Source organism: Pyrus communis, chromosome 14 (assembly GCF_963583255.1).
Source record: "Pyrus communis chromosome 14, drPyrComm1.1, whole genome shotgun sequence".
Taxonomy (NCBI): Eukaryota; Viridiplantae; Streptophyta; class Magnoliopsida; order Rosales; family Rosaceae; genus Pyrus; species Pyrus communis.
Genome location: NC_084816.1, coordinates 8,433,931 through 8,460,276, shown reverse-complemented (window position 1 = coordinate 8,460,276; position 26,346 = coordinate 8,433,931). Strand labels below are relative to the sequence as shown.

The window sequence follows — 26,346 nt, the reverse complement described above, 5'->3', positions numbered from 1 at the left end:
TGTCCATCTTGAACCTAAGTCGACTTGTTTTGGTTCCATGATTTTTTACAGTTATTTTGTCACGATGTGATTCGATTTCTTGATTCTACAATTTTTATGTCTATTCTTAACTCTCTACCAATAAAACAAAAAAATATGAAGGGTCTTGAATTCGATGTTCCAAGCTGATGAATCTATTTGACTATGAGAATGAAATTTCCTATAATCTCTCTAAACTTAAAAATAATAAATAATTGTAACTTACCGTTTTATTTTTTCAAGGAAAAAAAAAAACAAACAAAAGACTTTGCCAATTTGTATTTTTCCTATGCACGAAGTGCCACATTACATTCTTTAAAAGTAACAAGTAAAACTAAAATATAATGAAGTGGGACCACCTCGGAAAGCAAGACTGAGCCACCTCGGTTCAAGTGCATTATCTCTCATAATAATTATTATGTGTCTTTCTCCCCTCTCTGCAGAGAACCCTCTCACTTTCACACTCTCACTGTCTATCTTCAGCTGAAGAAGCAGCAGCTTCCATCGGCAGCTTCTTCTCGCAATTAAAAATGGAGACGCTCTGACTCTCTCTCTCTCTCTCTCCATTTCTCCTATATTATCGTTGGATTACCAGATCCAAAATGCCTGAGGTCAAAAAGCCGAATAGGTTTCTCAAAAGCGCTTATTCAGACGCGATTTTCCGGCTTCTCTAGCACCAACGGAGGCACCTCGAAATCGCAGAAGCCACAGTATTTCAGAATCACTTTTTGTCAAGGTAAAAATATATCCAAATTGTCACTACGTTAATCGATTTCCATGCCATGCCGTTTTTTGCTTTTCGATTTTCTTTTTCTCTCTGTACGGATCTGGTGGACTCATTTCAGCTTCTAGAAGACGAGAAAATTAACGCTGGTTATTGGCCTCAAATGTATTTATGAGCATTCTCTTGGGTGTTTTAGTAATTAAGTACATATTTTTTCGGAGGAAATAATTAAGTGTATGTTACTACTACCTAACCTATTAAATAATTTTAATGAAGAACAATGCCACGTCACTACGTTCCCTCTCATATTCTACTTTGATTTCGCAGAGTTAGGATATGTTAGTTGATCAGAACTACGGAACGATAAATATTACTTTGTCAAAAAGAAGAAAGATTTCTTATTTTGGAAAGGAAGTTTTGTTCACATATCAATGGAAGATTTCCCAACAAACCAAATCCAAAATTTTTGAATTTTCATTATAGGCACGGTTGGTGACTACAATTCGACAAAAATGTTCATGTCTTTACTCTTTTGGAATAGTCTGGTATTTTCTCAACCGTGGTTTTATTATGTCACCACTTATCAACCCCACCCATTCACGCTGTCTATATGCGCAGGGCCCACTACGACCCAATATGGAGCCCACAATGACCCAATATTGGGCCCACTTCCGACAGCCGACAGATTGGTAGGACCCAGTGTGAGCTCAACCCTTGTTCGCTTTACGGACCTAGTATCTGTACATGTATGTCTGATTGTCCGTCTTCGAAGCTAAGTAAAAGTCTTCGATAAACTACAACCGTTATTTAGCCGTTGGGGTGTCTGAATATTTCTCATTTGAAAAAGGTTGGAGAGTTCGGTTGGTATTTTAGTAATGAGCCACGTTTGCTATAATTTAACAGATTGTGGGGTTTCGATGGATAATGTTGGATTAGATTTTAGGTGCAGCTGAGGGGTCTCTTTCTGGTTTGCAAAAGAGCAGCTTTCAGAGAGGTGGTTGATGGGTTTGTTTTGAGTTTCCTTTTCTCCATTCCATTAATTCATGAACCCCATTTGTCTCTTTCCCCGCTGTTCGTGTCAAATGTGCTTTCGGCATTGTCCATTTTCTAGAGTCACCCCATCATCTTTGAAGAGATTGCGTATATTAGACCTTTCTGGTCGTTGTTATAATGCTATGCTCCACTTTGTGTACTTGTACTCATGTTTAAACTCTGAAGGTAAAAGAATGTGGGTGGGAGTTGCGATATTTTTAGTAATTTGAGCCCGATGCTTGTTCCTTTTGATTTCGTATTTTGCAAGTCAAGGTCGAGTTACTGATTTGCTGTTTCTGCTGCGGTTCTTTACTTTCTCAGGTGTGCTGATTGTCCTTAATTCTCTTAAAGTTTTATACCTTCTATCTGTTTGGAAGCAATGTCACTTTTAAAGTCTTATGGAGTTACTGTAAAGAAAGTATAATTTTGTTTGCAGGAACCTTGTTCCTTTTTAAGTTTTTGTATACTGTTTGAGGAGGCAGTTTAATTAAGATAGGACGGGGACTGCTACAAGCAGAAATGCATTGATGATGGATGGGGGCAGTCGCTCATTTGTTGGGCCAATTTCTGCTTGATCTCCAAATTTCCTGGTGTTTCGTATTTGATGCAACTCTACCGCAGTTACAGGTATAAATGAGTACTGCAATGTGGTTTTTTTTTTTTTAATGGTAATTTCTGCATTTATGTTTTTAGTTATGTGTAATTATGAGACTGGGTATGGCTATCCCTAACCATGGGTCAACAATAACTTTGTGAAGTCGTTTTCGCCAAAATTTTGTGTTGACAATACCGCATAATCGAACTTCATGTTGTACTACATATTTTGCTTGAGTGCATAGCAAAGTGGGGGTTGCCATAAATTTGTTGGCCAACCATGAATTTAACAACACCTGCATGTCATATTTTACTTCTACACGCTTGACTAACTTTCAACTGTTTGATTCCGGATTATATGTGCCTTTCAGATTTATGAGAGTATCACATTGGATTTCAGTTTTCTTTTCCTTTTCCTTTAATCTCTTGGAATCATTATCTGCAATGTAAATGGCTTGAATTTTTTATCATTCCAGTTTGTTGTATCGGTGTCAGGCTGTTGTTTGCATTTTGCAGCATTTTCAGGGAAACCGATATTACTGGATGCTTACATAATTGTTCATTTTACTTCAGTTGTATTCATTTTCGTAATGGATTCAAATTTCAATATGTTCTGTTGTATTCATTTTCGTAATGGATTCAAATTTCAATAAGATATCGTCATACTGTTCAGGTTAGAATAAATGAAGTTCCAAGTGAAAGTTTCCCTTGCCTGTCTCATAACCTTGATCGTGATTCAGCAAAGTGTTTGCGGTTAGTATTGATTTTCTCATTTATCGCTCCATTTTTATGCAAAAAGTTATTGATATTGCATGATGGTAAATCCAAGGCATACCATCCTTGCCTTCAAATCTGTAATTCAGTATCATTTGAACAATATCTGTGAATCCTCTTTGGATAATTTATTGCAGCAGATGAGGTTTTGAGTACTTCCAACGCAACAGACTGGACATGTAGATGCTCATATCAAGGAAACCTGAGCTACACTCTAGAACCTTACTGTTCGGCATCCTGTAATTGCAGTCAGGGTATGCCACTGATCTTTATGGTACAATCACCAATAGCTTACACTTCTTTTGATACAACATTATTGCCGATAGAATTTTACACTTGTCCCTTCTGCCATCTCGTTATATTTAGTTCTGTTTATAACAGTTTCCAGTTAATACATATCAGAATATTATGTCAAATATGTTCTTGAGTGAACTTTGTGATTTTTCTGCGCACATAGGAGATTCTTTATATGTTCAAATTGAAAGAATAATGGCTTTGAGTAACCGTTGTATTTTTTCACTCGATGTTTCGGTAGAAGGTCTTTGTAAGTTAGTTTTATATATCAAAAAATGCTTTGGTTAAATCCTTGCATGTTAGGAGTTAATTGCGTTGGTTAAGAAAGATCCTTTTGTTTTGGTGACTGGAATACTTTTATACACCTGGTTTTTTGCATGTAATGTATGGTGTATAACAATGGTTCAATTTGCCTTAATATAGATGCTGGAAGTAATATTACATGGACATGCATATGTGCTGCGAATGGGCTTCCTAAAGTGGCAGCAGACGGTCATGATCCTAATTGTTTTGCAGCCTGCAACTGCACTTATGGTACTCTCTCTCTCTCTCTCGCGTATACACACACACACACACACACTCACAAACGTTTCTTTTAACAATCCTTTCAGTATAAGTTGTTTCTAGGCGGTAGAATACTAAGTTATACGTTGGACAAACTGTATCGAACCAGGAAATCTATCATGTTCTGAAGTCTGCATCATGTATTCATTTATTGGTCTTGGTCAACTGATGCTCTTTACCAAAAATATCGAAAATTCATGCTATTTTTAAATTGATTGCTTTTTGTGACCTTGAATTTTGGTTTACTGCACGATTCCTTTGTACGCACACCCCATTTTTTGCGACATCCCATCTTTGACTTACATGTATTGACGCATCCATAATCTGTTCCACATGGACATGCTTTAGAGAATCTTGTTAACATACATCCGAATTTTTGCTATGTCAGTTAATTGTGACTTGTTCTGTATTGCTCGTTAACAGGATATCTCAATGCAGCACAGCCTTCAAAAAACCATCTTCCGAGCAAAGATGTTGTGATTATTCTTTTAGCATGTGTCATACTCACAACTCTTGCTTTTATTTCCTCGGTGGCATGCTACTTCTGCCGAAGGGCCAAGTGCTCTATTCAACCGCCAATATTTTCGTCGGACACGGAAACAAGTTGCAATAGTGCTTCCAACTTAATTAGCTATAAGAGCTCATTGTTTGAGACCAAAATTAATATGGATTCTCCCATCAGTAAAGGCACAGGTAATTTAATCTATGGACTGTTTTAGCAGAGTTTGTTTTCTTAATATTTATATACCTGCTCATCTTTTTGGCCTGTTCACTTCTTAGTACTCCTTTAAACATGGGCCTTTTATTTGTATATTTTTCTCCATACAGCTACTGCTATAACTATTCTGTTTCAATTCACAGGGTGCTTTACCTCTTGCGTGTTTAGAAGCAAACCCCGAGCTACACCTGGAGCAATTATTCAATTTTCATATGTTGAACTGGAAAATGCAACCAATAAGTTTTCAGACTCCAATCTAATAGGACTTGGCGGAAGTAGCTATGTCTATCGTGGCCAGCTTAAAGACGGTGAGATTGTGGCGGTTAAGCGTCTAAAAGCTCTGAAAGGGCCAGATATGGACTCTGTCTTTTTAACAGAGGTAGTACCTCATCTTTCTGTACATTTCTCGATATACTTCAGCATCCCGTGTATTGGTTTCTTGGCAGAAGAAATAAGTTTACTTATCTGTTTTTTCCTCAGATTGAGATGTTAGCAAGACTTCATCATTTTCATGTGGTGCCTTTGCTTGGGTACTGCTTTGAAACCCATGGAAAAAATGCCGAGAGGCTATTGGTATTTGAGTACATGAATAACGGTAACCTGAGAGATTGTTTGGATGGGGATGAAGGGAAAAACATGGATTGGGTCACTCGAGTTTCAATTGCCATTGGAGCTGCAAGGGGTTTGGAATATCTCCATGAAGCAGCTGCTCCAAGAATTCTGCATCGAGATGTCAAATCCACAAACATTCTTCTGGATGAAAATTGGCAAGCAAAAGTAAGAAGTGATTATTTGAGGCATGGATTGAAAGCTTCGATTCTATAATGAAACAAGGGAAATAACTATGATGGCAGTTTAGCTACGAACACAGTTTGTTTTGCTTTTAGGAACTGAAAGATAAACCTAATTTGACGCAGATATTTGGCATGCATATCTTATATTTTGAAACATTTATTATATATGTGCAGATAACTGATCTTGGTATGGCGAAACGCTTGAAAGCTGATGGTCTCCCTAGTGCATCTAGCTCTCCAGCTAGAATGCAGGGGACTTTTGGTTATTTTGCACCGGAGTATGCAATTGTTGGCAGAGCATCTCTTAAGTCAGATGTTTTCAGTTTTGGCGTGGTTCTTCTTGAGCTTATCACTGGTCGGAAGCCCATCCATCAATCAACCAACAAGGGAGAAGAAAGCCTTGTCATATGGGTAAGGAAAATGCTAAACTTTATTACTAGGAACGTATGTCCATCAATTTTTTTGCATGAAATTCCGTTTTGTTACCACGATGCTAATTACTACGAGTCTTTATCATAAATAATTAGTTCAGAAATACATCTATGGGTTAATAAAAACTGATGTTAGCATATGAACATTTTTGTCTTTTTTGTAGGCTACGCCTCGTTTACAGGATAGTAGGCGAGTAATCACAGAGTTGGCCGATCCAGATTTAGATGGAAACTTCCCGGAAGAAGAGATGCAGATAATGGCTTACTTGGCAAAAGAATGCCTACTGTTGGATCCTGATGCTAGACCAAACATGAGTGAGGTTGTTCAAATCCTTTCGACTATTTCACCAGAGAGATCTAAAAGGAAAAACTTTTCTGCAAACCTTTTTGAGGTAATTCTTGTACGCTGAAATGTTACATTGCTCTTCTGCACCTCTGTCGTTTATGTCATTTTTAACTTTTCATATGTCCTGTGGAGTCATGTCCTCATAATGTACGATTTGAGCAATGCGTATAAAGTCTTGACCTGAGTATTCTTCTGCACAGCACATAGGCATGGATGGCCATAAAGATGCTGAGGAGCCAAGGCAAGCGAAATCCAATAAAAGTTCAGTTCGTTGTTCACTGCCACTAGACATTGACCGTAATCTCTGTGCTGAAAGAGATACAGATTCTGTTTCAGATAACTATATGGAGAGATTGATCCTCTTGGCTTCAAATGCCAGGAGTTGTCGTACCAACGATGATGAGACGGTGGATTTAACTGAGCCCAGGTTTGAGTCTTTTCGTGTAACAAGTGATAAGCCCCCATGACAGGAGAAAACTTGACTTGGGTAAAGCATACGGAAAAGGATGGAAACCAGATTTTAAGCTTGGTTCAGATACTTGTTTGCGGCCGGTTGCTCGAAGAAATCATGAGGAAGCAAGCGGGTTTCTGAAGATTTTTTTTTTTTTTTTTTTTCTATACTTTTTTCTTTGAAGAAAATCATAGGCTGTGTATGTTGTTTGGTGGTTGTACAGAAGTTATAGAAATTCAAATATGTTAGGAGATGAAAAGGATGGTATGCTGCTTGTAACTCAGTAAATGCAAAAAGATAAGCATATTGGTTCCCCCCTTTTTTTTATTTTTTTGAGTCAAAGGAGTAATTCATTATTAAACAAAGTTTGAACATAAAACAACTTACAACGAGCCCTAAAAAGAACTAGCATGCAAAAGGAAAGCAACTGATGCAATAAAGCATGAGTAATAGTTTCTTTCTGCATCAAGTACAAAAACGATGAATAACATAAATGCATACGGGGTTTCAACTCAAAAATAAATACCCTTCTAAGTGGCCCAACCAATAGAGGCTCAAAAGTGGCTAGTGGAGAAAACCTAAGAAGCCTAAGTGAGGGATGGCTAACCGCAGAAGCTTGAAACCCAGAGGCAACGAACCACACACATCGCCAATTTAGCACCACAAAATAACAACTGATCCCTAGTTCATAGAATATACAGATCTTCAAAAGTATCAAATGATAAACAAGGCTAAACCACAAACAAACAACATTATAGCAGAGCCAAAACTCAAAATTACCACGAAATAACCTGCAAACCGATTGAAGCAGCCAAACTTTACACCTATATCCACCACCCGGGGACCAGCAAAATGGTTCTATTTCATATTTTCGTATAATCCCATTTATCCTGAAGAACCGCAAAAAAAGAACAACATGGAATGTTTGGGATAACAGCTCGCATATGCAAACAGGGTAGACCAGTTGATCAAGATAGTTTATTTGTTTGTACCTATGTTCGAATTCTTAATTTCGTAAATTTAGTGTAGAATATATATCATCTTGTAATTAAAAAAGTCAAGCCTATAACTGCTCTCACATGGTCACTAGACATTTTTCCATGCCGCATGCGGTTGCACATAATTGTAGCAATCTGGTCAAAGTAACAGCTCAAAATGCTAACTATAAATTACTCATTTCATTTAATTTGTTAGGAATGATGTAGAACAGAAAATAGATTAAAGAACAACTTGAAAAATATTCTTCGCTTATTCATAATTATTTTATTTTTGTATTTTGCATCTCATTAGAATATCCTAGCAGAGCCTTGTTGTAGGGCATATAACCATATTTATGTGGTGTTGGGAACCTAGGGTTGTTATCATTCATATTATTCAATCATAAACTTCGAGATTTTTCTCATACTTTCTAGTATATTCCAATTTTCTAATCTAAAGTTATCGTTTAAATTTCCTTCTATAATTAAGTTGCGTCAAGAGACATCAACATGAGCGATTATTCTAAGAAATCAAATATCTTTATTATGACTATCGAATGTGGTAAATTTATCGTGCTCAATGATTAGCAATCACTCACTTGTGGGCCTCTACCACAAAAAATGAAATATATCTTTATAACAACTTACTGACTGTGATAAATTGTGTCAATTTCCTCGGAAAAACATAGAAGATTCTAACCTAGACAAGATGGTTTAATGATCCCAATTGTCAATGAATATTCGTCCACTTATGGTAAGGGATCCAGTATTGAAACTTGACTGTTTCATACTTTATCATACATATCTTCAGAAAATGGAGTTAGTTTCGTTGGGATTTCCTAATATACTCCCAAGTCTTTTAACCGTTCGATTTGTACTCAGTGGTACTTTATACTCCGAATTTTCGTGGTTCCGTAGTTGAGCCATTAGGCAGGAGTAGTAGTTCAGAAGATGCACATCCATTTTTGTACACAAAACTTCCAAAGTGCTGTTAGTTGAGCAAACATTATGCAAAGACTTTGAACTTCTTTGAATGGTAGTTGGAAGACTATGACTTGGGGATAGATAGCATGGTTTGTTGGATCACTTACATATAAAGTTTTTCTTTGGACTTTGTTCCTCATCACCTGCCAATATCAGTGCCAGAGATGGATCCACCGCCACCACAGCCAACCACGCCGCTGTTAGCCCCCGCTCCTCCTCCCTATCACCAAGCAGGATGCTTGGATTTATGGTAAGTTCTTTTCACCTCAATATTTTTGGTATACATCATGTACAATGGGAGATTTCTCTAATGCGGGATAAATCTAGCCGGATTTGAGGATAAGCCAGCTGCCAGCCCAATACAACCAGTCACATCCGGCAAGATTAATTTATCCGCGTTGGAGAATTTCTGCAAATATACAATTCTACTGCATTTTTTTAAAATTTAAATTTAAATTTTGAAATTTGGTTTTGATTATGTAGTTTGTGGATTCTGTGCTGCTGCGGTATATTTAAATGTTGTTGCCCTCCACTGTTTGAGCCTGGGCCTCCTCCACCACCATAGTGCTACATTTTCTTATGAGCCTAGTGTATGAATTGTTTTGTGTATGAATTGGTGGACTCAAATCTTCATTTGATCTAACTATTTCAATTTGGTTAATTTGATTTTTAATTTATGTTTACATGCATATTTATTAATATTTTTATTTCACTCTTTGAAGATTGGGTGGCGAAGAGAGGATACAATATGTATTGCATCAATATTCTTTGGATTCCTTGTAATCCTAGAGTGACTCGAAATCCTGCTGTTTTAGATTCCTTGTTACTACTGCTGTATAACCTAAGTCATATATGAATTAGTATTGTATCAATAGTCTGTATAAATACCAATGCAGCGCCACCCTATATTTACAGAGTAGAAATGTTTATCTTTCAGGTTGATGTTAAATATAAAGTGGTTTAGCGCAATTTTTATTTTTTATTTTGTTTCAATTTGTTTGTTAGTGCTGCGTGTGGCAGGCAATTTCCAATAAATAAAAGATAGTCATGGAGTTTGAGGAAGTGAATGTTGTTGGTAGTGTATGTGTGGGTGTAGTGGTAAGTATACTAGGTAATATTAGTTGAAAAAAATGTTGTCTTTTGTGTGTTTGATATTCAAGAGAACATCTGTGATCATTTTTATGTTGGTTTTTAGCTGATCCAGCACATTTCACAATTAGAATGTAATATGGTGTTTTAATGTTTGGAACCTACCATGTCAATGGAAACGTGAACCTCTTTGACTATTGTGATAGCGGTATGATGGTGATTAAAAAAAAAAAAAAAAATTGATGCAGTAGTATTGGAATTGGGTCACAGTGAGAATATGATTATTATTGCAAGCTTTTCAGGGGAGGGTGTCAACATGGCTTTAACTTTACTGAAGGAAGAATTCGACGTGGTTTGTAAGTGTGACTTCATTCTTTTTGCAAGGGACATAGATATGTTCTTAGAACACCTCCACGTATACCAAACTAAAGAAGAAGTTTCTATTGTTCATCCAACTAAGTTGGGAGATAATGATGGTGTTAAAGTTGACATTGGTAATGAAGTTACATTTGGTGAAACTGATTATGTTAATGAAGATATTGCCGATGAGCGAGAAGGTAATGTGAATGCACAAGACCCGTATGTGAATGATGAACTTGAGATTACAAGAGCTGACGAAAAGGATAATTTTGGAGAACCTGTGGATGTGGGAACATCATCTAGTATGGGTACAATGAAGAGTGCTAGACTATGTGGTGAGCAATCTATCATTTATAACTCATTTGAAGAATCAAAGCAAGATGATTGTAGTCATTTGGAGTTTGTAGAAAGTGATTATGCCATGCATGACGATGATCTACAATTCAAGGAATTTGTTGTTTAGAGAATAGTGGGTTGGACTTGTACAAGAAAATTAAACCAATGGTAAGGGCGAAGAAGAAATTGTTTGCGAGGTAGACAATGGTGGTGAGATGGAAGATTCAGTGACCCTAGGCACAATGATAGTGAGAATGATTAGGAGACGTGCCAAGATTTTAATGAAAACACAAACTTGGACAATCCACAATTTGAGATTGATATGTTGTTTAGTGATTGCAAAGCATTTACAAATGGCTGTCACATATTATCCACTACACGTCAGAGTTGAAGCTAATGGAGCTTGATATTTTCATTGTAGATTATTGAAAAAAATATAGTTTTCTCCAATATCTTAATTGAGTCACATTACTTTGATAATCTAGCTTGACCAAAATTGAAGTAATTTTTATACTCAAATCGCCAAAAAATACTCATCCAGCAAAGTATATGCACATAAGTCAAACTTAGTAGGGTGGCTAACCAAATGTGGTTAGCTAGAACAGAAGAAAGTGAATTTAATCACATTTGGCCACCCTTTTTGGATATGCTGTGTTACACAATAGTGAAATCAATTTGTTTAAAGCTTCTATCATTTACATTTCACAATAGCAAGATATATAAAAACAAAGTAAAATGTGGATGACACTGAGTCCACAATAAAAACATTTCCTATACAAACTACTCATGAATTTGAATTTCACAAGATTCTAACCAAAAATAAGTCACAAGAAATTTATTCAAATACTGAGCTAACTTTTCGTACTTTCTCGAAATTTGAATTTGCTTAGGTTAAAATATTCGTAAAAATAGATTAAGAGCTCGTTTGAATGTACTTTTAAAAATGGCTAAAAGCGCTTTTAGAGAAAATATTTTTAGGTTCCAAAAGCACTTAAAGTGCTTCTTGCATAAAGCACTTCAAGTGCTTCTTGCAGAAAGCACCTCAAGTGCTTTTTGAGGATTTACTTGTATTTTTAATGAGGGTTGGTTCTAACAACATTTTCACCAAAAGCGCTTTTAGTCATTTAAAAGCACATCCAAACAAGCTCTAAGGTGACCTAAACAAAAAAAATCTACAGAATTTGTTTTTCGAAGATAAAACAATTGTTTGACAATTAGGTGCCAAACTTTAGGTTTTAGGCCAAATGCATTAGAGAAGGATTAAGAACCAAGTTTTATACAAAGAAATAAGAAAAAGAAAGAGGTTTGTTTCCCTCCCTTACTCATATATCCTGAGTTATATTAGTGTTAATGTTAAACGCTAACAATGTATCTGTTGATGCCTAAAAATAGATCAATGGGGTTGTATCATTTAAATTAATTTGGTTAAAATTGAAAAGGAAAAAAATAAACAAGAAAAAAAGGAAAGAAACGGAGGGGATTTTTTTTTTTTTTTTTTTTTTGTTTAAATACCAAATCTACAAAAAAACACTTAGGGAAATACTTTTAGTTTAGGCACCAATGAAAAAGTAAACCAAAATCATTTTATGAATACAACTAAATTTTAAGATAATTACATGATTGCCACACAATTTCACTAATTTCTTTGTGCTATCCACACACCTCATTTTACTTTTCACACACTCCTTGCTAATTTCTGTCCATTGATATTTTTCAATTCATCCAATCTGACGGTCGAAAAATAAAAAAGTGTGTGAAAAGTAAAATGAGTTGTGTGGATATCACACCCATTTCTCTAGCGACATGTGGCCGACTGCTCAACTTTCCAGCAATTTTTTTTTTTTTTTTGGAAAACTGGAATTACACCAGGGCCAAGCTAGATTACAACAGAGAACCCATACAGGACTAACAAAGCTAAAAACCACAGGGACACCAAAAAAACAAAATGATCCAGTGACAAAGATTACATGTACTGCTAGGTCATGTTTGTTTGGCCACCTTAGGCCTCGTTTGACACGTCGTATAAGACCACTGGATAGTATTAATAGTACGAAACGGATGTTTGGTGAGTTTCGTATTAAATAAACATCGGATTACTTAATTCGGGCCCACTTATTTTATACATCTCCTGCTCGCTTGTTTATCCCAACCAAAACCCTCGGATAATTTAGTCGGGTATAATGGCTTTCCTCGCTTACTCCGTCCCTCTCTATCGCTTCTTCGTCCCTCTCATTTTCTCGCAGCACTCTCCTTCCACTCTCCTACATCGCATGCACTCTCTTGTCTGGATCCCAAGTTCATCTTCACCTTCTTCTTTTCTCTCTGTTCCTCCCTCCTCCTTACACATGCACACGCACCTCCCACCTCATCCATTTGCCTTCAATCTCTAACAAGTGACAACAAAACCTTCCATGGGTTGAAGGAGGAAGACGATGATTTGAATTCTTCCGATCTGGGTTTTGACGAGGAAGGAAGTCGGGCTCCGACGAGGATGAGGATAGCAATTCGGATCTGAGTTTCGAAGAGGAGCCTGTTGGTTTATTACCATTGAAAATATTCAATCTGGGATTTTAATTTTGGTTGGTGTATCGATGAGTGGGTTCGTATGGAGGGTGGGATTTGATAAGTTATAGTAAATATTTCTGGTATTATTTTAGGTATTTTACCATTTGGAAGAGAATTACTCCAGTGTGGGACATAGGTTTACTGTCTAATCTTGTTCTTATGTTCAATGCATCTGGTTCTTATGTAGAAACCCCAAATCTTGTTCTTATGTTCAATGCATCTGGTTCTTTAGCATGTATTTTTCGAACTTGTTTCTTCCTGCCAAATAACAATAGGCATGAAATTTATTATGAATGCTTTGTGAATGAGTTGCCTTGCTGAGCATTTTCACATGATTGCCTCTTATTATGCAGATTGTGTTGGCAGCTAATGACTTGCCTTCTATCAATGATGTAACTTACACTGAACTAATTGAGATTATATCAAATGATGTAACCTCCCTTTTCTTATTTGGTTCAGTACCAAACACAGTATAAATAATACAGTCATTAGTCCAATACTGCACCAAACGTCCGACTAATTTAGTCAGTACTATCCAGTGGCTATTTATCCTATCCGACAGAAATAGTCAGTACAGTCCGAGCTGCCAAATGAGGCCTTAAGTTTCACTGGACTAGACTACTTGGGTAGGATTATTATTCTGTGTTTGGTGCAAGCTGGGATTGAGTTTAGTGGGATTAAGTCGGACTCGTGCCGACTAAATCCTTTGTTAGCTGGGCTTAGCGAGAGCCCCTGAAAATGGAGGGGATTGCTAGTCCCATTTCACCACTTCCCTTCACTTTGCCTCACCCCATGCCTGAGAACTTGACCTCCCACTGTCTTTCTCCCTACCTCATTCTCATCTGTCCAAAAGATCTCCAAGTCTGCAAGACTGGGTTTGACAAAAACGATTCAAATGAATCTAAAAGTCCAAGTCTGCAAGACTCGATTTGCAGCTATTTTCCCCTTTTCTGGGTTTTCGAATCGATTTTTTCTGGGTTTTTTAATCGATTTTTCTGGGTTCTCGAATCGTTTTTTTTGGGATTCGATTTTCCTTTCGATTGGAATTCCTAATTGTGTTTCTGAATTGTGAACATGATAAAGGGTTCTGGGTTGGGTACTTTGCGTTCTCTCTCAAACGATTACAACTACGGAGGGTTTCAAAATATTTGATGGAAGGTCGAGAAGGAATTTGTTATTGTTAATTGAAGAGTTATTCGGCTACAAATCTTCAAGTAACTACTTGAGCATAAAATAAACAGAGGACTTATGAAGGAGATGAACTCTCATATATCAAGAAAATGATTTTGTGAATTGGGTTGCGTTTGATTTGTGAAGGGAGGGTTGGATTTGCGAGTTGTCTTTGAAATACCAAATTGAAGGATTTGATTTTTCTGGGATATTAGAGCTTTTGAGCAATTTGGAGTGGTTGATCAAATTGAATGATTCAATAGTTCTGCTTTTTCTGGGATAACAAATTGAAGGATTTCATTTAGTTTTGATTTTTTTGGAATTTGGTTAATTGTGCAGAAACTTTCGATGCTGGGGTTCACTTTCATTGGATAAGAATATTTTGCTACATATCATGGGTTTTTTTAATTTTTTTTAATTTTTTTATTTTTTATTAATTTTATCATTATTTTACTCTTAGTCCGACATTTCACCAAACGCTTCACTAAGTTAGTCTAGTTTAGTCTAGTCGAAGGCAGTCCAGCTTAGTCTTTGAAGCTAGTCCAGTCCGAGATAGTCCGATGCAACAAACTCGCCCCTATTATTTTGATGTCACTATTGAACAGTGACTTGACGACATCCATCATTCTCGACAATGATCATATATATATATTTTATAATACATATCATGTGCTAAGAAATCAATGAAGTTGAGTTGGTAAATTGACATTATTTCACTTGGGAGGTCATGGATCAATCTTCCAATAGTCATTATTCGTATTGTAGCCAAATTTTATGGGAACTTTATGAAAAACTCTTGGTACTATTCAATTTAACGAAAAATCATATTTTTACACATTCACTTTACCTTTTATTTTGTACTTATCATTAAAAATTAAAGTTTTCAAGTTTTTTTTATTAGATTTCCTAAATTTTATTCGTATATTTTATTAGTAAAATTTTCTGAAGACCTTTTATCGAATGAGCTAGGTGGGTCTGGGTCTTCTGCAATGAGGGCAAACATGAAAAATATACAATTCTTATGTCTTGGGTTACAAAGTACGACTTGATCCAAAGAAATTAGTTGGGCTTGGTATTTTTCTTTAAAAATTATATTTCACTTGGTCCTAACGTACCTAATCAATTAGTGTTTAGAGGGGGATTGGATCCTCTCCGGATTCTTTTTGTCCGAATCCTCCGTCTCCTCCCCAACACATTCTTCTTTTCTTTCTTTCTTTTTTTTCTAGCCAATTCTACCGCGCCTTTTTCCAGCCCGTTGCTACAATCATGGGTCGTCGTCGTCTCCAACATCCGCCCCCATCTCAACCAGACCACTGTCTTGAGGCGGAGGATCCGAGGCCACTGCTGCCATCGCAGCTTCTGTTGCTGTCAGCACATGGGTGATTGTCTTTTGATCGTCCGATTTGTGGTTGAACGGACGAGATTGATGCATCCAGAGGATCCTGAGAGAAGGATCCGGAGAGGATCCTATCCGTTTAAAGGATCTCAATAACCTAGCCAGATGAGGCCTTTTGACTACTTTAATATAAAAATTGCAAAAAATAAAACTCCGACATGCTAGCTAAATGACTAGCTATCTTATCTTTATAAATAGTAACTGGCTCGCTTTTGTTAGTAGAAGAGAGAAAGTTAAATTTTGGATAAACATTATAAACTATAAAATTGCATTGTTTGTGAGCTTCAAGATTTAGTTAATATGGTTGAAAGTGATGGCTAACGAAATTAATATTTGAATCACTTGGATAGCTACAACAAATAAATTTAACTAGTATTATTGAAGATGCTCGGTGAACATAGAATTCCTCTAACGGGTCGTTAATAAAAGCCCAAAGGAAAGAAAAAAAACAACGGCAAAGTCCGGCCCACTGATTAACCCAACGCGGCTAGCCAGAACCCACCGTTTAAGGAGAAGAAGGAGAAACGAAAAGGCTCGAAGTAGCAGCGAACACACAGTAACGCACGGGAACAGAAGAGAAGGACAGGGAGTTTCGACTGCCGCCGCGAATGGCCGGGAAAGGTGGAGCAACCCCAAGCACTTACGCGCCGTCTCCGACGACCCAGAAGACCAAATCTCTAATTTTTGGAAACGACGACGTCGATTGGGTCCGCTCCGACGGCCGTGAATTCCACCAATGCCGACCTGCCTGTAAGACCTTTTCTATTTTCCCATTTTTTCGCATAAATTTCATTCCTTTACACTTGTTCTTATTTTTGTGGATGATTTTCATGGATTTTCTGTTGTGGGTTGTTGTTGTTTTATTGCTTTTGCATGTCCAAATATGGAGTTATTGAATTGGTTAATCAGTTCAAGTGGGATTTTGATATTTGTTTGTATAGCGTAATGTATGTAAAGAACTGTGTTTTAGTTTGGTTTAAGTTGAATCAATCTGTAAAAAGTTGTCTTTCTTTGGACTGCTCGATTTAGTTGGGATTTTGTTACTCTGTTGTATTGATTGTCTGTGATATCCATTTGCGTTAATCCTTTTACGGGGTTCAGAAAAATCTTCGGTTCTTTAACTGAATGTGGATGTACAAATGTATGTTGGCTACCTTGAAAGACGAAATTTTTCGACATGTTTGAATTTGATGTAATGTGGGAACGATGTGTGTTTGATTTGCTGAAACTACAACAAGCACATGTGTAGTCTGCCCAAATCATGTGGGTTAGGAGAGAAAGAGAAGTAGTACTGCTCTAACAAGTTGTTGGTAATTTACAGTTTTCAAGACTGGTGCTGTAAATTGTGCTTCAGGATCAGCTTATGCAGAGTTTGGAAATACCAAGGTCATTGTTTCTGTGTGAGTATATCTGATTTAGAAGTTCATAGGTTCAATGTTTATACTTTTTTTTATTCATTCGAGCAAGCGCAACACCATGTGATTCAAAATGCAAAGATGATGAACCGAGTTTGATATTTTATTTGTCTTGGTTGGTTTAGATTTGGGCCAAGAGAGAGTAAGAAGGCAATGATGTACAGTGATATAGGACGCTTAAATTGCGATGTCAGCTATACAACTTTTGCTACCCCAGTTCGTGGACAGGTATATGACTTTGTGTTAATGTTTCTTCTGATCCTCTTTTTTAACCACTCTTTTTAAAACAATTGTTACTAATATTTGAACACCAAATTTTTTAGGGGTCGGACCACAAAGAATTTTCTTCTATGCTTCATAAAGCTTTAGAGGGTGCAATAATATTGGAAACTTTCCCCAAGACTACTGTGGATGTTTTTGCATTGGTGTTGGAATCTGGGGGCAGTAAGTTTTCATTGGTTTTTAACATATAAACTCATGTTCTTTCTGCCATTGTATGTTTAGGCTGAGGAAAAAATAATATGTTGAAAAGGAACGAGGAACAAAAATGACAGAGAAGAGAATTTTACGTCGAACGAATAAGATTATACTCCTGCTGAATGTATATGTTTGTGTTCAACGTTTATGTATATGTCAATGTATAACTTGTAAACTTCTGAATGTGTGTACTATTTTTCACTTAGAATTTCTTCAACATACAAGAATCTGATAAGACACGTAAATATAAAGGTGCTGTCCATGACTTGTGGATCTTTGGCACTCTATGGATTTTTCTTGGGAAAAAAAATTAATTGCTTGACAATTACCTCTTACCTAGCTCAGAAGCTGACATGTAATAAGTTGCAGAGCTTTCTTTGTGCTTGCATGAGTTTGATAACGTAATTATGTTGATAAAGATGTATGGTTGATCATAAGCAATTATAGTAATAGAGAAGTCATTTGGGATGAAATTTGAGAAATAACGATGATTTCTATGCAATGTTTTAAAAGACGCGCCCCGAGGCGTGCCCAGACGGCTTTGGAGGCGGGGCGGGAGTGATAACGCCTCTGCCCAGTGGGAGTGGGCGAAAACTTGCCGAGGCGTGGTCGAGGCGAGACTAGGCGGCTGAGGCGCGCCTAAAGGCGGTTGGTGGGCGTTCCTAGATCCATCTGCGACCCAAAATCGAAGTAGAATGCTTTGTTTTCAGGCTCTGCCATCTGGGTTTAGGGTTGCAGGTGTGCGGCGTCTTCACGAGGAAGACAACCGCGAAGAAGAAGAAGGAATTTTTTCGTTTTTTTTTTAAAGACTTGGTCCAAAACGACGTCGTTTTGGCCAAGTCTTTAATTTTTTTTAAATGACTTGGCCCAAAACGACTTCGTTTTGGCCAAGTCTGTTTTACTTTTATTTTTAAAACCCCAAGAGTCCTTGTTTGCTCTGTTTTTCTCACCTGTTTCCTCTGTTTTTCTCACCTGTCCCCTATTATTTAAGGTCTCATAAGGCTTCGCCTCACGCCTCACGCCTCACGCCTAGGCCGGGCTATCCCTCGGACGCCTCGCCCACGCCTCACGCTTTTAATACATTGTTTGTATGTTGTAGTATTATCTGTCCATCTCTGGCAGTCATTTGGGATTAAAATCGAGAAATAATGATGATTTTTATGTTGTAGTATCACCGGTGCATCTCTGCCTCTGATCATTTGACTGTGTCTTCATTTGTGGCATGGTTATAAGCTTTTTCACGTTGGTTGCAGGTGATTTTCCTGTAATCATATCATGTGCTAGCCTTGCCCTAGCAGATGCCGGGATAATGATGTATGACCTTGTTGCTTCAGTTTCTGTGGTATGCATCTAGCCCAGACATGTGGCCTTCTCTACATTTTCTTCATAATCAAGTTTAAATCAAAGATTTTGATTCTGAACCTCTTACCTTGTTCAACGTATCTTTTACATTTTTTTTCTTTTACTATTGTGCAAACATCATATTCATGCACAAATTGCCCCGTACAGATTAGAGAATATGCAAGAATTGAGACTCGTAAAACTTGAGCACATGGCACAGTAGGGAACACAAATCTGATCCTTGATCATCCTTTTGTATTTATTCTGTTCTTTTGGCTAGTCCACTAAATAGCAAGATTACTGCTATGTTTTCTCCTGTTCTTTATTTTCACATGGTATAGTGCTTTAAGTATTTATTTTGGAGAAGAGTTCTTATGATTTATATATTTATGGCACTTTCTGCTTAAATATCGAATTGGCATTTCATGTGCGTCCATGTGCACATGTTTGTGAACATATGAGATCTGTCACTTTGTTAGATATCTAACGTACTAAATTGCTGGTCAGTATATACCGTTGCCTTATTTAACATTAATTTCTTGGTTTCTTGGAAGGTTTTTCTTCTTTGTGGTACTGCATGGTTTAAACTCTGCTAAACTGATTCCTCTTACACTTATGCGTGTAAGAAAAATAGTTTGCCACTAAAATGTTTTTGCCACAGAGGCTGTAAATAGTACAATTGTGCTATCATCTGTCATTTAGCACAAATATATGGAAGTTCAATAGGTTTGTCCTTAGATTTACAAATGATTTTGGGCGTCGTAGTGACTTTCATATCAAAGTTGTTTTAATTCTTCAATTTTTTCGTTCACTTGTGTTCTATTTGTGGTGTCCAGTCTTGTCTCGGAAAGAACCTTGTCATTGATCCTATTTTGGAAGAGGAAAGCTACCAAGATGGAAGCTTAATGCTGACTTGTATGCCTTCTCGCTATGAGGTCACTCAACTAACTATCACTGGGGAATGGTCAACCCCAAAACTTAACGAGGTACGACTGATAGCTGATTTATTCTTTCCTGTATCATATGTTGTTTGATCAAAGAATTTCTGATCATTATTTCTACACGGGAGAATGGTAAATAGTAACAGTAAGTATGCATGCAAGGTCATCTTTGAGATCTTGTTTGGTTGGTTGTTGCACACTACATATGGGATTGATAAGTCAAATAGGTGGATATACTTGTCAAAATTGGTCTTGTAGCGTGGTTTCATGCAACTCCTTGAGACTTAATTCACTAATATCCTTGGAATGCACTAAAATCCGTAGGAAGGTCATTTCGATACGTCAATCTGAGGGGTGAGAAATCTCTGATACGGTTTGACAAAGATGGATGTGGCTTATGAGATGCTAACATAGTTTCTGCAAGTAGGGAATGCAAATTTGCCTGGATGCGTGCGCAAAGCTTGCGGAGATCATGAGGGCATGCTTGAAAGGGAGTAATTCTACCTTGGAAGAATCATGAGGGCATACGTGGAAGGATGTAATCGGTAACTCAACCTTGGAAGAATGGAGGCTTGCAAGGACGTTATTCTACCATGGAGGAATATGATAATTTTGTCTAATTGTAATCGTTAGTTTTTCTTGCAAGTTGTAAGGAACAAGTTTTGAGTAATTATAGAGGAGAAAGATTTGACCCTTAATTGTATCTTTCCCCTCCAAATTAGCCTTAAATTTTTAGTAAATTAATACAAATTAGCCCCTCAAAATTTTTTTTGTGTTTTTTTTAAAATAAACAATATTATCTACACTGAGTGGGTGGGGGAGTGGGCGGCTAAGTCTTACAATAGTCTTGCAATAATGTGATTCAAATTCGCTTTTAGCGAGAATTGAACTTAAGATTTCTTACTTACAAGTGAAGAATATCACTAGACTGTACGTTCTTTATCATTAAGGATATCGTTCCTTATTATTAAGGACATTTTTTTTTTTTTGTATTCAAACCCCTCATGACATGTGACTCATTTTTTGTTTTTTTTTTTGTCCTTATGATATAAAAAATGTTCTTAATAGTGCAAAAAGTTGTCTTAAATGTTTTTTGATTAAAAAAAAAAAGATTTGTGAGGTGTTGTGGCATATATTTACTAGAGAGGTGCGGCAAAGAGAGAAAGAGAGAGTGGAGAATAGGCTTGAGGAATTGTCTATTAATTCTCCAGTCCTTATGCTTTTATTTATAGTAATAAGGAGGAGAGAAACTTGCTCTTCAAGTAATACAAAGTCTATTAGTAAAGATCTTCTAGATCCTAAAGGATTCCTATTATATCTCTATTTAGGTTTTACACAATCACATATTGATATAAACATGTCACAACACTCCCCCTTGAGTGTGCAAATACTTAAGTAGATGACGCATCAGATCTTCAGGCAAATGTAAAAGTAGTGGATGAACTTGTCTCGTCTAGTCGGCACAAGTAACGAATGTGAGTCTCAAAACGAACGGAAGAATGCATGGGTGGTAAAAACTCACAACCTCACTATGGTAAAACCCAAGGTAGGAGAAAAACCCATAGGCTAAAGAAAAAAGTGAGAAGTTGCATTAAGTCAAAACTATACGTCTTCTGGAGGCAAGTAGAAGAGCTCACAAGGGTATGACCATCCCATGATGGGTGCCTCGTTAAAACCTAGTTAGGTAGCAAAAACCCAATGGGAAAAATACTCCTAATCGTAGGGAAAAAGAGTACATTAAGATCAAGTGAGTATACTTCTGGACAGTCCTCTTGAGTTTGACAAAACTTCCAAATGAAACTACAAGCATCGCAAATGAGAAAGTTACGCATACCAATTCCTTGGACAAGTTTCTAGAAGGGTAGACTTCAGCAGTGACTCCGTGTAGATGTCGGCAATGTTGTTTGGGATTGGACTGCTCAACTTCAATCTTCTGATGTTCATGCTGATGTAGACACAATATGCTTGGTGTTGACTTGTTGGATGTATCATAATTTGGTTGATATATATGGCGTTGTATTCATGGATCATTGTTGGGACTTAACAATGGATGAAATCGCTAGGATTTTGAATATGTTCAACAACAGTTCTCGACTATATCTGTCACGTGATGAGATACAGTGAGTTTGGAACAATTCAAAGGGTTTCACAACAAAAGGTCTATCTGGTTGACCTCCAAGATATTGCGGTGATCCTTAATGGTAAAGACATAACCATTCGGGAACGTACCTTGTGTGGTCTGACAGATGGTCTGATTCATGGAATCCCATAAGGTAGGCATCATTCCGAAGACCAAGGGGGTATGATATATTCTGAGATGCTGAGATGCATAGGGATAGATAAGCCCAAAACCGTAGTAACGGAAAAACTTCTTTAACACCAAATTTGGTGGTGGCGTGTTAGGCGTAACGCTGCTTTATGCCAAAAGATTATCAGCACATAAGATGTATGATCTAGTGCATTTGAGCTAAGTACAACAAACGCCTATGGTGCTTAGATATGGCTGCCTCACGTTCCAATATGGAACCTTGTGCTCTATATCATTCGTAAAGGTCTCATTTGTATCTAGTATACAGACGATCAGGGTATACTTAGACGTAACACCATTTGGGTCTAGTTCGAGTGGTAGTCCAGAATACCATTAGAACTAGCTCGAAAATTCAGGTCGAGGTAATGTAGAGTTCTCCCAAGATCATTTATCTTAAACTTCGACTTGGCGTTCCTGCTTTTGGGGCGAAGGTCCGTTGTACATATGGTACACAACTTTGCAGGCACATTTGCAGCTGGTATATGTGATCTCGTCACTTTTGCTATGTCAGAGGTGGTTATACTTTGACGATCTAGATTAGGATTGGGATGAGACATAGTAGAGACGTCCATGATAATTCGCGGCGTTCTTTAGGAACGTTGACGTCCTTATCTCCCCCTATCGATGGGAAGATTGTCTCATAAAAGTGACAATCCACAAAATGAGCGGTAAATAGATTGCCTATCAAAGGTTCTTAGTAACGAATATTAGAAGGAGAATCATAACTGACATAGATTTCCATCCTTCCCTGAGGACCCATTTGTTCTTTTGTACGTAAAGGCGGTGCAAATGGCACATAGACCGCACATCCAAAGACGCGCATATTTGATTTGTTGGGTTCGTATCTAGTAACCAACTGACACGTACTTTATAAGGTTGGATTGTGACGGGCCTCAGGTGGACCAATATGGTTGCTTGCAATATTGTATGGCCCCAAGCAGAGATCTGGAACTTTGGTACCTATGACTAATTGACCGCACAATCATTTGAAGGCGTTTAATGAATACTTTTGTTAGGTCGTTCTGGGTATGAACATGAGACTGGATGTTCAACTTCAAAAACCCAACTGACATGCAATATCCATAAAAGTTAAAGTTTTCAATGTAAATTCTCCAACTTATCCAATCAAATAAATTTGATCAGATAATCAGGGTGGTGAACCCTGAGCTTGTTAATCTGAGCCACCAGTGTGGAGAATGCAGCTTATGGACAATAGCCACACGTGTAGAAGCATCAACCAATACTATAAAGTATCTAAATGGTCCGCAGAGTGGTTGAATTAGTCCACAAATATCCCTTTTGAATCTGTTGTATAAAAGATGGAGGGTATTAAGGTATGATACTCGTCTAGGTATGATGTCTTTACTTCTGGTAAAAATGCCTAAAACAACGCATCACGGATCATCCTAGATATCCCAAACGTATATCCATAGCAAAAATTCCTTTGGAATCGCGGGTTTCTGGTCGACCGCATAGGGCCTTGAATGGGTATAATCCACTCGTTAAGCGTTTCATCTTCTCTAGAATACGTTTTTGGCTATATTCATAGTCATTTTTCTACATTGGTTTCAATATGGTAATAATACTCTCGAATATCCTTAAAGCTTAAAAGGTGTTCTGCCGAAACGAGTGAGTATAAGGCTTCCCTTTATGGTAAAATTAGTACCATTGGACAATATAGGGCAGTGCCATGCCCCACAATCAGGTTGGATAAGCTTGAAATGTTGTCAGGGGATGATTAGGTATGAAGTTAGCATGGAACCAGATTGCTAATTTCCCCACAAAACATACCTAAGCTTGAGTTAATTGTAGGCACATGTGGTAATTTCGTTAATCAACTCTTTATTCGGGAATAATTGTGACATCCAAACACCAATCTTAAATCTGAGAACAAAATAAATTATTCGCAAAGTAAACCAAATATAGAAGGGGGTTCGGCCAATAAGGTTTTCCATGTCAAATTTCGCTCTTTCAAATGTGTTAGGTGGAGCAAAATTAGTCTCACAGATTGACTACAGGAATGGTACTCCTCAACAACATTGGTAGAAGCACTGAAAAGTGCATAACTAATGATCTATTCCGTCAAAATGGAGTTAGATTCTGTAGGGTTGAGGTTCGGGAATACTATCCCTTATTCTTGAAGTTTTTAGGTGAACGAGAAAGGTTTTCTTCCAGTCAAAATTTGATTAGATATAAACTTCAAAATTGTATTTATTCATGGACGTAAAGGTTTCAATCATGTTTTGCTTTGGGCAAGAATTTATCTTTGCATGATTGGAAACGGTCCATAGCATATCAAAGAGCCATGGAGTCCTTAGCAGTGAGGTACTTCCATTTGATTTTGCTTCAGGCATAAGTCTTCGAATGAAGAATTGGCTATAATGATTTCGCAACTAGTCGTAGTCAAGCAAGGTATCATGTCTTGTATCCGCATAAAGTAGTTTCTTGTTTGAAACTTCCAAATCAGTGAAATCAAACTTGTTAAGGTTCGACAATACGCTGAATGGCGGAAATAGGAATGTGATTGGTGTTGTTAAGGTTCGACAATACGCTGAATGACGGAAATAGGAATGTGATTGGTGTTTTAGGAAATAAAATTTCCATAAACATCAAAATTAGAACATTTAGGTTCTAAGACATGGTTTGGTTTAAACAGATTTAAGCATGGAGAACTTCGGGTCTCAACATGAGTGTTGCTCCTTAAGAAACTTCAGGTTTTGATGGCACTTTTCCGAAACTTCGGGTTCAAAAGTATGAACTTTAATACCTGCAAACAAATGCAATATATATACAAGGCAGAAATATATAAAGCAAGAGAAAACAAATATATTATAGTGGGTAGTTTCGGGACCCTTTGTGTGAAGGTTAGGGAAACAGCCCTAAAAATATAAATATGGAGCTTCGGGTCCAAAAATATTATTTTTAGTTAACTGGGCTGTGGGCCAGTGAGAAAAATTGGGTTAACAGAACCCAGGCCCAAATATGGGCTAAGAAAGAAAAAGTGAAAACCAAATCCCGATTTATAGGGTTTAGAGTGTCATATGGGCTACGTAAATAGGCCCAAAAGAATTTTTTTTTTTTTTTTTTCACGAATTGGACTGTAGGTCCAACTGGAAAAAAGTAGTTTGAAAGCCCAAAAAAGCCTAGAATAGACTGCTAGACTGGCTGCTTGATACAGGTCTAAAAACCAAAACGGGTCGTGAGGTCCTAAGCACAAAACCGGGGCCCTTAGTTCCTAGACTCAAGCAGCAAAGGCTGCTGATTTATAGGCCCAAAATGCGACTTCGAGTTGGGTGTGGGCCGAGAGCAATACAGGCCCAAGGTCTTTAGGGTGTGAGATCCGAGCCCATCTACGATGGGTAAGGGGTCTCATCGGGAAACAATGAAGGCCGACGATGAGCATGGATCACAGAGATTGAGGCCGTTGTCGTGGAATCTCCAAAAACGAGACGGCGGAAGACGCACTTCAAGGCGTGGGAGACGGCGGGTAAAGTTCCAGAAATCGGGATGAGTGTCCAAAACTAAGATTGGTCTGGAATCTTGTGAAATCAATCGTCGTTTCAGTATGGGAAGGCTGCAGGCCATCCTGAGATGTGTGATTATCACCAGAAATCGGTGAAGGAAAGGCCAGGAAGCTCAACTGCAGGTGAGCTTGCAGCAGCGGCCAATTTTGTGAACAAGGAGACAGTCAAAACGACGTCGTCATATCTTGTAGGGTTTTGGACAGATGCAGCACCACTCGGCGTGAGCTCGCGGCTTCCAGCCGTGGCTCAAACTCGATTAGGGTTTCAATATTCCTTGTTTTTTTTCTTTCTTTTTCGTTTCTTTATTCACACATATTTAATTCACATAATAGGAATATTATGAATATAAATGCATAAACCATTTATGTAAAATTTAAAATTCGTAAATTGTAAAGTTGGGTTATGCATTATGGTGAAGGTTCATGCAATCAAGGTTGAAAAAATATCGAGATAAACACCATTGTTTTAGAAAAATCTGGATTGCGTGATGAATATTATGAACGGGTTTGTAGGAGTTCTTTCTTCAATTTCAGCTTTCATCTTCAAGCTTGTATCACATTTAACATAAGAAGAAAAATAAATTGAATCAATAAAAGTATATGAATTCAATAAAAGTATATGAATTCAATAAAATCAAAATTGAATCAATAAAAGTATATGAATTCAATAAAAGTATATGAATTCAATAAAATCAAAATTGAATCAATTAAAAATAATTGAAAC

At 37.3% G+C, this 26,346-nt stretch overlaps 2 protein-coding genes and 1 long non-coding RNA gene across 3 annotated transcripts; all 3 read left to right on the top strand.

Annotated features, from left to right (window-relative positions):
- The first annotated feature begins 1,976 nt into the window (after positions 1 to 1,976).
- On the top strand, positions 1,977 to 7,076 carry LOC137715929 (receptor-like serine/threonine-protein kinase NCRK). Its single transcript, XM_068455294.1, has 11 exons — positions 1,977 to 2,095; positions 2,211 to 2,401; positions 3,042 to 3,121; positions 3,280 to 3,396; positions 3,860 to 3,970; positions 4,424 to 4,693; positions 4,862 to 5,097; positions 5,199 to 5,495; positions 5,687 to 5,923; positions 6,108 to 6,335; positions 6,490 to 7,076. Exons 3-11 carry the CDS (start codon positions 3,052 to 3,054, stop codon positions 6,754 to 6,756), a joined length of 1,833 nt encoding a protein of 610 aa, XP_068311395.1. The 5' UTR covers positions 1,977 to 2,095; positions 2,211 to 2,401; positions 3,042 to 3,051; the 3' UTR covers positions 6,757 to 7,076.
- Positions 7,077 to 8,711: 1,635 nt separating this feature from the next.
- LOC137715930 (uncharacterized) lies at positions 8,712 to 9,369 on the top strand. The gene is made up of 2 exons (XR_011065612.1): positions 8,712 to 8,951; positions 9,185 to 9,369. It is a non-coding gene; the product is annotated as an uncharacterized lncRNA (long non-coding RNA).
- Positions 9,370 to 16,117: 6,748 nt separating this feature from the next.
- On the top strand, positions 16,118 to 20,563 carry LOC137715987 (exosome complex component RRP41-like). Its single transcript, XM_068455373.1, has 7 exons — positions 16,118 to 16,367; positions 16,939 to 17,017; positions 17,158 to 17,260; positions 17,356 to 17,476; positions 18,763 to 18,851; positions 19,687 to 19,836; positions 20,219 to 20,563. Exons 1-7 carry the CDS (start codon positions 16,226 to 16,228, stop codon positions 20,309 to 20,311), a joined length of 777 nt encoding a protein of 258 aa, XP_068311474.1. The 5' UTR covers positions 16,118 to 16,225; the 3' UTR covers positions 20,312 to 20,563.
- The last annotated feature ends 5,783 nt before the right edge of the window (positions 20,564 to 26,346 follow it).